At 38.5% G+C, this 13,712-nt stretch overlaps 1 protein-coding gene across 5 annotated transcripts in view; it reads left to right on the forward strand.

Moving 5' to 3' along the window:
* The window catches only part of shroom3 (shroom family member 3), a 74,318-nt gene extending 66,307 nt beyond the window's left edge, over positions 1-8,011 (forward strand). For all 5 annotated transcript variants that reach the window (XM_060891276.1, XM_060891277.1, XM_060891280.1 and 2 more), the window contains one exon: positions 5,253-8,011. In XM_060891276.1, the coding sequence (XP_060747259.1) occupies positions 5,253-5,588 (336 nt within the window). In that variant the 3' untranslated portion in view covers positions 5,589-8,011. The remainder of the gene's footprint in view (positions 1-5,252) is intronic.
* The last annotated feature ends 5,701 nt before the right edge of the window (positions 8,012-13,712 follow it).

Here is a 13,712-nt window from a genome sequence, read left to right on the forward strand (position 1 = left end):
TGCTGAATACCTGATACTATTCAGAAGAGTAATTCAAGGTACCATATATAGCACGTAGGCTGTGTAGGAAGGTTTTCTTTTCGTGTGAGTGTGTGTAGGTTTCAGGATTCAAATTTACAGTCATTAGCGTTCTAACGAAAGTTTCAGTGATTCACCGTGGATGTGATGGGAGAGGAGTTGTGGGTGTGACTGCTTTCTAAAGCCCCATTTAGACACACAAACCTCTCAGTATGGGTGTGTTAGTGTTCTGTTTCACACCTATTACTCATTACTCATCACATCTTAATAGACATCACACTGTGTGGTGTGACAGAAATGAGATGGCAGACATTTAAATGAAATGAAGTCATCAAGCTTTAGAGATTAGCAAAGGAACTTCCGTAAGAATTCGTACATCACACATCCTTCTTGTATTACTATATATTATCTGAATCCTATAGGAAAAAAGTGAGACTCAAAAGTTCATTTTAATCAGTTTTTTTTAAATCTGTGAATTACAATTTTCATGATTTTAGGAATTTGTTTTAATTATCACACAGGCTTATGTTTTACCTTTCCTGAGCTCTATAGTAAAAAAGAATCCATGTGCATTTAAAAAACAAACAAACATTTGTTTAATTTACATACAGCTGAAATTAAAGAATAGTTCACAAATCACAAATTAGCAATAACCCTAATTATTAACCCTAATAGAAAACAATAAATAAACCCTAATAGAAAACATAGCGATATGCTGAATAAAAAATGACACCTAATGACATAACAACATTTTCCTGATGCTGACTCAGTACTGTTATTAATATACTCTACATTTATTTAAAAGCACAGCATGATGCTTATTACACATCCCGTTGTAGTGTAAATTCCACTCATATTCATTTCTAGTTATTAAATAAAACTTATTCACACAACTGGAACTAGAAACACACCAAGGGTTTTGTGTTGATGCTCTAAAAGTAAGAATGTTATGATATTTACAATAATGTCACTTCATGTAAAACAAAATATATTTACCAAATTAAAGCCACCCATGATATTTGTGTGGCTAGATATTGTGACGTAATTTGAACAATTTCACTGTGAGTCTTTTCACAGCATGAATCTGGAGATGTGTGCAGTGCCGTGGCCACCAGGTGGCACCAGATTTACACTTAAATGGTTTAATTGAACTAGACTTATTTATTTTACAGTATAAGGATATACTGAGAGTTAAATCTGAATTAATTATACTGTTAATGCTACACCAAAATTCATTTCACCTGGGGTACTGCTCCGAACCAGAAAAGGCACAAGCAGTGTGTGTGTGTGTGTGTGTGTGTGTGTGTGTGTGTGTGTGTGTGTGTGTGTGTGTGTAACTTACCTCACATTTCTGCTCACATTTCTACAATTAACCCTATAATATTTCTGTAAACACTCTTTATTGTTCTAATGTAAAGCTGATAAAAGTTCAACTGAAATGAACTGCAGTGTATTTCTAACATAATTCCAATACTATAACCCTATCTAAATCATTATAATCAGATTGAAAGGAAAATTACTGGTTATACTTTGATAGGTTCGGATCATAGGGTCATAACAGCTATTCTTTTTACAATGAAAGCACAGCTCAAGGACTCATTCAGTTCTGGATACAGTTGTTTGTCAGATCATTGTTCCTCTGGGAATCTTGGCCATTAGGTGTTGCATAGAACAGTCGCTACCATGGGGAGCTGTTTGGCTGGTGGAAAAACAGCTGAGAGGCAAATGCTAGAAGAAAGCAAGAATAAAATATTTCCAAAGACAATACACATTGTTTTAAGCAGTGCTGGATTATTTGTAGTTTTTTTTTTTTGTCAATTCCTAATTGTTGGTCTTTCAAAAGTCCATCGTGACCAGTGATATGCAATACACAACACTGACTGTCAGCTGACAATCAGCTACAGAGGCCGTACCAGTATTATTGTCCAGTGTTAAAAGTGCTATACAACTAAATTTGAATTTGAATTTACAGATTATACATTTACAGCCTCAATAGAAAAAAATCAGTGCATCAATAACGTTCTAGCCGTTAAGCTAGAAGCAGAGCTCTTATAATGAGTTTTCATTCTACACACTCAGTTATTCATGTCATCAGCACGAGTCTTACAAATTGGCATATCCTTAAATAGTAATATGATGCACAGATTAATTTTTTCAACATTTATTGCAGTGATTTATTTCTTTTCGTTGTTATCAGTATTGCCTTGAAACATAGATCCTCATTTATTAAGCTGGATGCAAATGGGTTTGTTCATGAATCTTTTGTACGAGTGTTTAAACAACACGAAAATCCTGTAAATTCTGATAAACGTTCAGATCCTACTCATGCTCCTGAGCGTGTGTAAAGACTAATGTAAGATTTGGGACTAAGAATGCCATCGAGAAAATATTGTAAAAACCAATCATTTCATAAAGTGTTATAATTAAAGAATTTGACAGAATTCTTGAATAAAGAAAGGAAGCTAATGAAAACCCATAAATTATGACAAATACAACTAATCATTCGAATGTGACAAAAGAAATGCAGCAGTGTAAACAGAGGATGGGCCGCTCTGTCTGTGCATGTAAACAAATTGTAAACAAATGCCTCAGTCGTTGGCAGATATAGCGCCTGCTTCTTATTATTAAATATTTTTACTGCCATTGAAGTAATTCAAAATAACTTCCACATCTGTCTTTTAGTCTTTATACAGGGATATCTTTTATCTATGTCTTTCACTATATACAAGCTACATGAGCTTTGTCAGGAAAATCAGCATTTCCCCAGGTTTTTTACATTTTAGTACAAAAAGTACAATAAAAATTTGCACACAGCATTAGAAAATATTGATATCTGGGGCCCAGTGAATGGCTGTTAATTCAAGTACTGGTGGATTATTGCTTCGTTGTTTTCTTTTGTCAGCATTTAACTACACTACAATAAAATCATGCACGTGACAATATGTATTCCCTGCTGGTCCAGTGGCTAGGATCGCACTCAGGAAACCAGTCCAGACACTGAGTGTTGTACAAGTCAGAATGCTTTCAGTCCGGTCCAAGCCTGGGTAAATGTGGGAAGGTTGTGTCATGAAGGGCACTCAAAAAACATGAGCAGTTGAAAGAAACAACATGGGATCTTGGTGTAATTTGGACAACCAACTATTGCTCTCTCATCACACTGATAACATGTCTTAGTCATGCAGGTTCATCTTGTACAACATCAGAAGGAAATGCCCATCAGTCAGGGTTCTTGATCATTCTGATCCTACTACTGCAGCTGAGTCCAAGCAGGTCTCACACTATGTCCCACTTAACCCTTGTTACTACATCTGAATCCAGCTGCATGACTTTTTCAACCTGATTTTTTTTTTCAGACAAATTGTCCCTATTACTTCTGTGTATACTTCTTTAAACTTTAACCATCACCGACCAAGCCAGAGCAGTTACACCTGCATGAAAGCACTTATCAGACCCTGCTCAGTAGCACATTCCTAGCATTCCATGCACCACAAAGAAGACAGGCATTAAGATTCTTCTCTGTACTAACACCCAGGTAGTAGAAGCAACCTCCCCTGGCTATGTGAGTCACTGGCTCTCTTTAGACAGAAAATAAAAATCTATCCCTTTAGTAAAGACTTAATTGAACACTTAATAATAATAATAACAACACCATGTTGTTGCTGTAGTACAATGCATCTATTCATTGTAGTAGAATGAGATATGTCTATGATTGAGACTACAAAGCACTTCTGTAGCTTGTTCTCGATAAGGGAGTCTGTCATATACAGCAAATGTAAATTTAAAGGTAAATGTGGTGGTTATTAAGTTTGCCTAGGACGCAAAAGGCTTTTGATTTGAACCGGGGTGGAAACATGGTCATTTTTAGGGGCAGTGGTGGCGTATTGGCAAAGGTTTTTGGTGCTTGTAGGTATCTAAGATCGTAGGCCACCATTGGGTCCTTAGGAGAGGCCCTTAATCTTCAACCGCTCCCTGGATCGTGCCTCTCTCTGCACTCTGAAGAATCTTATTGGGAAGTGGTAACTCAGTGTTAAGATGTTGGCCGACTGGAAGGTTATGAGTTTAAATCACTTGAGGAAGACGTTTAACTGTCAGATGCTCAGTGGTATAAATGTAGGTCGCTCTGGATATGGCCACATTACAAGATGAAGCCCTAAAGGTTTTTATCGGAGCTGCTGTCTTTTCCAAAACTGCAATAAATGAACATCTTTTAGATAGAAATCTAAAATATAATTAATATTCAAAATACTAAAACTTCATTCATCTGGTAGTGCCATTATAACAGCCGTGTAAACACAAGCAAGCTAAACACACGTTTGTCTACATGCTCAGTGTTCACAAGCTAATCTAAACACAACTATTCCACTTCAGCCAGCATTTATTTAGAAAGCATAACAACAGTGATTGCTAAAATATCCAACCGCAGTGTAGAACAAGATAAGATATGATTAGTATATTCATTTGCTGGACTCAAAAAGTCTCACATGCTTCTGTTTCTTCCTGGAGTGTTAGATTCAAATGTATAATCCTGGCATTATACATTATACATGCTAATTTTAGCTGCTGCTAAAGATACTGTGATGGTTGTTATAAGATCAACCAAGAGATGAACACTTTTACAAGGGAGAAACTCGATACTTCTGAAATTCTGACATGACCTGAAGATGCTGTATTTGTTTAAACACCTGTACTGATTTTGACATTTACATTTATTCATTTGGAAGATTTATCCAACCTTTGAGCTGAGCAGATAAAAGTTAAGGGCTAAAGATATACCTATAGAATTTGTCTATGTATGCTGTTTTTTAAAAGACATCCATCCAACGATCTCTTTACTGCTTATCCTGATGGGTGTCAGGGAACCTGAAGACTATCCCAGGAGACTCGGGGCACAAGGCAAAGGTGTCCCCTTTTTTTAAAAGACATATCAGGCCTCTAGACAAGCAAATATATAACATATAATAATCTAGTAGTTTTCTTTGCCACTGCAGTGTTATGTGACATTTATTGTCATTCTCTTAAATTGGTTCAATTTAACCCAAAGTCCAAAACAAATGAAGGTGTTAAGCCACCACAAGCCAGCAATACAGCTTCAGTTTTCTTCTGCATTTATTCTACAACTGCACAGAAGAGAAAATCACCATTCTTCCAAATGATATTCAGCTCATACTTATATTCAACACCATTCTTCCAAATGATATTCATATCAGTTGGTTTTTGTGTTTGTGTGTGACCAGGCGTCGTTGCAGCAGAAACAAAGGCAGCTGCGCAGTCAACAGGAAGACGCACGTGAGCTGAAGGAGAACCTGGACCGTCGTGAGCGCATTGTGCTCCAGTTTCTGGGTGGCTATCTGAGCACTGCGCAACTGCGTGACTATCGGCGCTACATTCGGGCCAAACCGGCCCTTCTCATCCGCCAACGCCACCTGGACGAACTCATCCGACAGGGAGAGGAGCAAGTGTGCAGATTGACGGAGAACACAAACCACGAGCTCAATCCACAAACTGGCTCCACTCCATCTTCTTGTAATGATTCCAACTTGTCAAATCCAACCACTGTGACCTCGCTCTGACTGTCCGATAGACTTGAAAGCTGCTGAGAAGAAAAACATAACCATGAAAGATAGAACAAAAGAGAGAGAGAGAGAGAGAGAGATAGAGAGAGATAGAGAGAGAGAGACTATTATTACTATTCCATCACCTCACATGTGGGGAAGTGCCTTAATTTAAGGAATTAAAAACAACATGAAGGACGACGTTATTTGCTTTAGCAAGTGTCAGTAGCTTTGTTTAGCACTACAAGCTAAAAACTCCACTCTGTGCCTGTCTCATGGACAGAAAAAGGGTTTTTTTTCTACTTCTGATGTGATTCAGAATGAATATTAATACTGTAGCCTTATGTCCACACAAGCACACCATTAATAGATGCAAAAATGAAAAGTTAAGAACTGTCTCCAAATTTCCTTTTTAACTAATTTCATTTCCTTTGAACACCTTGAAGCCTTTCTGTTTTGCAATAATAGTCTATGAAGATTCTAAACAGAAATGTGTCAGAGTACACAGGAGAGCTGGCACACTTGTAAGATATTTGTTTTCTAGACTGCACACATGTAAATCTGACATCTTCTTAGATGAAAAAAAATAACAGCAGGGTCCATATAGTGTTGCTCGACATGTTTGTGAAAGCCCCCTTTCTTCTGTGGCTGAAGTATTTGTCTAATGATATTTTATGCTTAATCTCTGACTGTGAGAAAGCACAGGTGTGATCTGTGGTACTGCCGTAACTCCTGTTGGCCTGATTGTGCAGCAACGTACAACAGCACTGTGTGGCATCATGCAAACACAAAATACAAACACACACACAAACACAGACAAGTGAAGTTCTGTGCTTGTATGGATAGCAAATGATACATAGTTCATAAGATGTGTGTAATCCATAGTTGGTTGTACTTCAGCTTCTCCCTGTTCAGGTTTGTCACAGCACATCATCTGATCCGCATATTTGCCTCAGCAGCCTCCCATTTTATGGATTCTCGGGACACTTCAAAAAAACATCAGAAAACATTGTAATTATGTTTTTGCTGCATTTACTATGATTAAAAAAAGAAAATGAGGCAAAACTAATTAATGGGCTCTGCATCATCAGTCGGGCTAAATTGGTGATTGTTCTGTGAATGTGTGTAACAGATATCCAGTGATCTACTTTATCCTGTTAATATTTTCCAAGTCACACTCAAAGCTATCACACAGAGTGAATGTATGACGGCTCAACACTGATTTTCCTGATGTACATGGTTTACAGCATGTTCTAAGTGGTGTTACAAATGACCCATGTATCAGTACAATCATTTAAACCCAAAAAAAAGTACACAATTGTACCAGCTCTCTCCTACTTTGAACTAATATCCTCAGATCACGTTATAAGACGAGTGTTTGTTAGATATGCTCAGTACCGCTGTATTAAACCACTGTGAACAAGCAACAGCATGACAACAGCAAGTTATGCAAGTACACAACACAAAAGCCAACAGCAGAGCCCAAAGCACATCTGTATAGTATAGCGTTGAGTTTACTGAGCATGCTGATAGATTGCTGCAATAATTACACAACTGTTTCAATCCTCCACATCAGCAGAGCACTTCATGAATGCTGTTTTTTTTTTTTGTTTGTTTTGTTTTTTAAACTTCTCCTTATTCTGAATGATTTATATACACTCTCTCTCACACACACACACACACACACATATTAGGGTGTGTGTGCACACAGTGAAATCTGAGAACTGCCACACAAAAGCTACCATGGAACTTTGAATTATTTATAAATAGCCTTTATATGAGGATGTGTGTAATTTGTACATGTACATATGCTGTGCTAATCTCTCCAGATTTTTAAAGTTGCTCAGTTGTACCCAGAGTGCACATAGCCTGTAAATAATGTGAAATGTTTCAGAGTGCTTAAATAAATATTATAAGCCATTAAGTTTAAAAAAATTTGCATTTAGCTGAACCGTTCCATGTCAACATCTGCAAATGTTTATGAGATAAAAAATATATATTTGACAGAATATCTGTCATTTCCCATAAATATCCATTTGAAACAAATATGTCAAATACAATAGTTGTTTTCTCTTTGAGAATCATTGTCTTTTTTTTTTTCTTTTTTTTTTCGAGCAAAATTGTAAACATTTACTGCACTCTGAAACCCTGTACAGATACATGTAAAACACTCTTCTGTTCACTGTATGATCATACACACCGATAAAGGTACCACTGATGCTTCACTTTCATTGCCTTTGATAGACATAGAACTTCAGTCTGCACTTGGAGCTGAAGACTTTTGTTTTTGGTTTTGTTTTTTTGTTAATGGATGATGTTGGATTTTGCTTTGTGCCGTGTGGAAACAGTAATAAGAAAGCACAGACACATTTTACAGATAAATTGGTTGTGTAAAAGAAGAGCTGTCTGCAAAGTCATCATTAAATGGCAGTCAGATGGTATCATTGTGTGTTTCTGTCATGTTGAATATACTGAATAGGTGTAACAAGACGAGCATCAACAGAGCACCAGCCCAACTAGAATATAAAGCTGTGTCTCATCATTTTGGTTAGCCTGTATTTTCACAAGTCATAGCATCATCTTTTCTAGCTTAGGTAGAAAAAATAGGTAGCAAAATACTACTACTACTACTATTAATAATTATAATAATAATAATAATAATAATAATAATAAATATAGCTGCAAGCAGCGATACCGGGGTCAAACCGATCAGATGCGCTCAGAACATGTCGCTGATGAACCATACCAAGTTTCGTAGCAATGTGGCATTGCATTCGTAAAATACTGAACTTAATGTGAAAATTCAAAATGGCTGACACACAAAATGGCCGTCCGAAAACCGTTTGGTATCGTTTGACTCAGCATGCCTCAAGGAGTCTAACAACACCTCCTTCATGATTTTAGACTCAAGTTTGCAGTAGTTATAAGCGAAAATAGCTGTTTTTAAAATCTCGTGGCCACTAGGTGGCGCTGTCACGAAACGTTGCATGCATGCTCAGGTTATGACTATAATGACATATACCAAGTTTCGTGTCGACACAAAGTTTTGCGAAGATACAGCCTCACGTCTGTTTTGGCGTGCTCGCCACCATGTATGTTGCCACGGTATACGAGAATGCATTGGTCTATCAAAAAGCCTTTTGATAACTTTTGGTCAAGGGTGTCTCTAGATGCAACGTACCAAAGGACATGCAAATCGGACACACGGTCTAGGAGGAGTTCGAAAATGACGTCAGAAATGACAGAAATTACGTCATATGGTGCATTCGAATCGGCATGCGCAAAGGATCCAAAATATGCAAGAACAAGACACAAAAAGACACAACAAGACAAGACACAAGAGACAAGACACAAGTTTGTAGAGTCACAAACTGCTGGAACCAAATTCCTTGTGTGTGTCAACACACTTTGCCAATAAATCTGATTCTGATTCTGACAAGACACAACAGACAAGAAGACAAGACACAAGAAGACAAGACAAGACACAACAAGACGTGTGTGTGAGTGTCTGTGTGTGTGTCTGTGTGTGTCTGTGTGTGTGTGTGAGTGTGTGTGTGAGTGAGTGAGTGTGTGTGTCTGTGTGTGTGTGTTTGTGAGTGTGTGTGTGTTTGTGAGTGTCTGTGTGTGTCTGTGTGTGTGTGTGTGAGTGTGTGTCTGTGTGTGTGTGAGTGTGTGTGTGTGTCTGTGTATGTCTGTGTGTGTGTGTCTGTTTGTGTCTGTGTGTGAGTGTGTGTGTCTGTGTGTGTGTGTGTTTGTGAGTGTGTGTGTGTTTGTGAGTGTCTGTGTGTGTCTGTGTGTGTGTGTGTGCGAGTGTGTGTGTCTGTGTGTGTGTGAGTGTGTGTGTGTGTGTGTGAGTGTGTGTGTGTGTGTCTGTGTATGTCTGTGTGTGTGTGTCTGTTTGTGTCTGTGTGTGAGTGTGTGTGTCTGTGTGTGTGTGTGTTTGTGAGTGTGTGTCTGTGTTTGTGAGTGTGTGTGTGTGTGTATGTGTGTCACTGTGGTGCTGGTCATTTGCACCAAACCTCACAAGTTCCCCTGAAAGCAGAAACAGAGCTCTGTGACAGTGTGGATTTACAGGAAGACTGATGAGAGTAGAGGACACACTGAAGAGCGCTCACCACAAGGAGAAAATAAAGTGACAGCTCAGGCGCTGTGTGTTCAAATGTTTACCATGAACAGACAGACAGACAGAGAGAGAGACAGACAGACAGATGCCCAGTCTTCTTTGTGCTGTATTCTGATTCTGAGAATTTTGTGTCTAGGCCTCTAGCAGTTATGAACATGAACATAATTGGATTTTTGGACTGTTGGTGGTGCTAGAGGGTTTGAGCTAGACACACCAAAGTTGCTACAGTAACTTCTAAGACTGGCCTCCACATGTGTGCCAAATTACATAACTTTCCTATGTACGGTTCTATGGGCTGCCATTGACTTCTATGGCGGAAGAGGAATAATGATAAGAAGAAGAAAACTAACGATAACAATAGGTGTCTACACCCCTTCGGGGCTTGACCCATAATAATACCTCGCCAAATAAGTGGGTGGATGAACCTGACTGATTTCAGATTAAAATTCTTCATAAACTGAACTTGGTGCACATTATAGCTGAAACTGTGGTTGTCAGGGTAAATGCTTGACATAAGACACATTTCTTCCTTTATATCTCTCTAAATTCCATACATATTTACTTTGCTGTGATCCTATTTGACACACTTCAGACAAACATACCACAACAACAATACACTCAATCCAACACAGTAGAGTTTGCAGTTCAACTGCATAAGAAAGAAAATCACTCCTTCACCTACACCATAGCATTGTATTCTGTGTGACGTATTCCGTCTCATCTTAATCAAAGGTCAGTGAGTGATGTATAGGGTTGGGTATCAAAAGAAATTTTCCGATTCCGATTCCGATTCCGATTCCGATTCCGATTCCGGGGGGGCACGGTGGCTTAGTGGTTAGCACGTTCGCCTCACACCTCCAGGGTCGGGGTTCGATTCCCGCCTCCACCTTGTGTGTGTGGAGTTTGCATGTTCTCCCTGTGCCTCGGGGGTTTCCTCCGGGTACTCCGGTTTCCTCCCCCGGAGAATTAACATGTCTGCTTTCTCTGGGAGAAGACAAGACCTTTCCTGGCTTATTGTATCTCCAGCTGTGGAGAAAACCCTCTCGGAGGGGGTAGATTTGCTTTGTAGCTTTGGAAATTAATCCACACTTTAGACTTTTTTTTAGACGTTTAACCAGGGGCGGTTCTAGACCTTTTTAGGGTGGCTCCTGCCCCCCTGTCTGTGATCTCAGCCACCCTAAAACTATAAGTATATTTTTTCCTCCCCCGGTCCAAAGACATGCATGGTAGGTTGATTGGTATCTCTGGAAAATTGTCCCTAGTGTGTGATTGTGTGAGTGAATGAGAGTGTGTGTGTGTGCCCTGCGATGGGTTGGCACTCCGTCCAGGGTGTATCCTGCCTTGATGCCCGATGACGCCTGAGATAGGCACAGGCTCCCCGTGACCCGAGGTAGTTCGGATAAGCGGTAGAAGATGAATGAATGAATGAATGACGATTCCGGTTCCAGTTCTGCCTTACGATTCCCGGTTCTGATTCCGATTCCATAATAAAAGAAATGTGAAAAATAATGCACAATACTTAAACAATTCCATTTGTGTTTATTAATCACTCTTTAAATATTTTAAACAGAGCATTTCAATTCATGTCAATTTAAATTTAAATAAATCCAACATCATATTTAACATAGTTAGCAATTTTTCTGAAGAAAAATTAACATGTCTGCTTTCTCTGGGAGAAGACAAGACCTTTCCTGGCTTATTGTATCTCCAGCTGTGGAGAAAACCCTCTCGGAGGGGGTAGATTTGCTTTGTAGCTTTGGAAATTAATCCACACTTTAGACTTTTTTTTAGACGTTTAACCAGGGGCGGTTCTAGACCTTTTTAGGGTGGCTCCTGCCCCCCGTCTGTGATCTCAGCCACCCTAAAACTATAAGTATATTTTTTTCTTTCAAAAATAAAAAATAAAAATTACGTTAAAATGCAGGACATGTTTTCGATTGGAAAGAAAATTATTTATCAGTTTGATCCAAGAGCGATTCTTTGCTCTTACGCACGTGCGTTGTAGTCTTTCAAAAGTGCGTCATCTGCTGTCTGCTTTATTTGAACGGAGAAGCACAGGCACGCGCAGCGTGCATGCGCAGTCAGAGCTGGAGGCATTTACGTATCTATATAACGTTAATCAGCGGTTAAACCGCAAAGACGGCAACCAAAAGCAGTGAAATTTCACTATTCTTATTACCAGAGTTGATAGCGCAAACAAAATATTAATGCAAATAATCCATTCAATATTAAATAAAAATAACATTTATTGATTTGGTCTTTGTCTTGTGAATATTTTTTATTAATGACTGCATTCATTGGACACACTGTTTGTAGAGAATGCACACATACATAAACTGATTTGATTCAAAACTGGCATCATTACATTATGCATAAAATTTTGGTGTCCACTTTTGCCATTAAATAATACCATAACTTTTGGCTTACTATGTAGTCATATAATATATAATATAAAACTCTTCCTGTTTCAAATTCTCATTGAGGGCTAAACCCCCTAAAGATGAAATCCTACAGTAGAACCGCCCCTGTGTTTAACACAAATTGTACCTCAGCACAGCAGCGCGAGTGACTGATTTCTGTGATAAACTGCATTAATTTGGTTGCGTGACTGTAAACAGTGTAAACAATTGATATACATGAGGTAAGACACGGCTATTTAAAGTGACCGCTCCCAGCGCTTTGCCCGTCATCGCATCGGAACCGCGTTTGGAACCGAAGCGTAAATATTCTGCGCGGTTCCGGTTCCTGTTAAATAACAGAACCGGTTCTGAATAACTGTTACCGGTTCTGAATAAGAACCGGTTCTCTGTTCCCAACCCTAGTGATGTAAGCGTCATATATACGTAAATGTATAACTGAATATAAATGTCCTGCTTAAGGTTTTTTGTTTTTGCTTCTTGTCTTTGACATGAATCTTATAACATGTATATACAACTCAGCCTAAATGTTTGCCAACATGGTTCATGCCAAGTGAAGCAAGGTTTTGTGAAACCTGATTACGCCAGCACCAATGACACTTGCTCAAAAACCTGCTCAGCCAGAACATAAACACTGAAGTGTCAATTAGAGATGTGACATTAATAAAGCTCCAAGTATATAAAAAAAGTTATTATAGTATTATATGGTTTAACACTGAACCCACAATGAATAAAGACAAATGCAAAGCTATTTTGGCTAAGGGTGATGACCTGAAACATTTAAAATGTAGCTTTTAGACTGAATGGCATTTAAGGGTATAAGGAGTTGATCCCAATGAAAAAAATAAATAACGCAGATTAGTTGCTTAGTTGGATAATTTATGTCAAAATCCAGCTTGTAAGTAGATACTAATCCAATTCTTTTGGACAGTTTAGGTTTATGTTACCCAGTTTAACTGTTATCTGCTTCCTGAAAAAAATCATGAGGAAGTACAATCCATGCTGAAGCAAAAGGTCAAAGTCAAGTTTGTGTTTTCTATAATGGAGTTGCATAATATTAAACAACTTATGGAAAACACACAGGGTAACACTGCAGCACCAGTGAATTTCAGCTTATATCTAAACACATTTCTGCATGTTGGAACTTGCGTGCCAATACTTCACACGCCCCAGAGCTCATGGAGAGATGTTTTGCATTTAAGAAGCAGACATATTTACTGTAGGTCTGAACCAAGGACATTCATTTTGTTTTGTTAAAAAGCTTTCAATATTGCAGGATCCACCAATTGCTGAACATTTCCTTCTTATTTAAGAGCATTAGCACAAAGCATTTTGTTAACATGCTTCAGTAAACTCTATATTGATTTGAGCAAGCTTCAACAAATATTCCTTTCATTTGCTATGTACCGACATACCACTACACCACAGAGGGGAGGAGAGAGGGAGAAAGGGTGAGAGATAGTGAGTGTGAATGAGTGAGTTTAACTGGAAAGCTTTAATATGCAATATATCCAAGTGCAGGTAACTGTGGTATCACTCCCAGCAACAACCCACATGGAATGTTCTTTTCTAACAATAAAAACTTTAAGACCTCGATTCCAG

This window comes from Tachysurus vachellii, chromosome 17, assembly GCF_030014155.1.
Source record: "Tachysurus vachellii isolate PV-2020 chromosome 17, HZAU_Pvac_v1, whole genome shotgun sequence".
NCBI classification, from domain to species: Eukaryota; Metazoa; Chordata; class Actinopteri; order Siluriformes; family Bagridae; genus Tachysurus; species Tachysurus vachellii.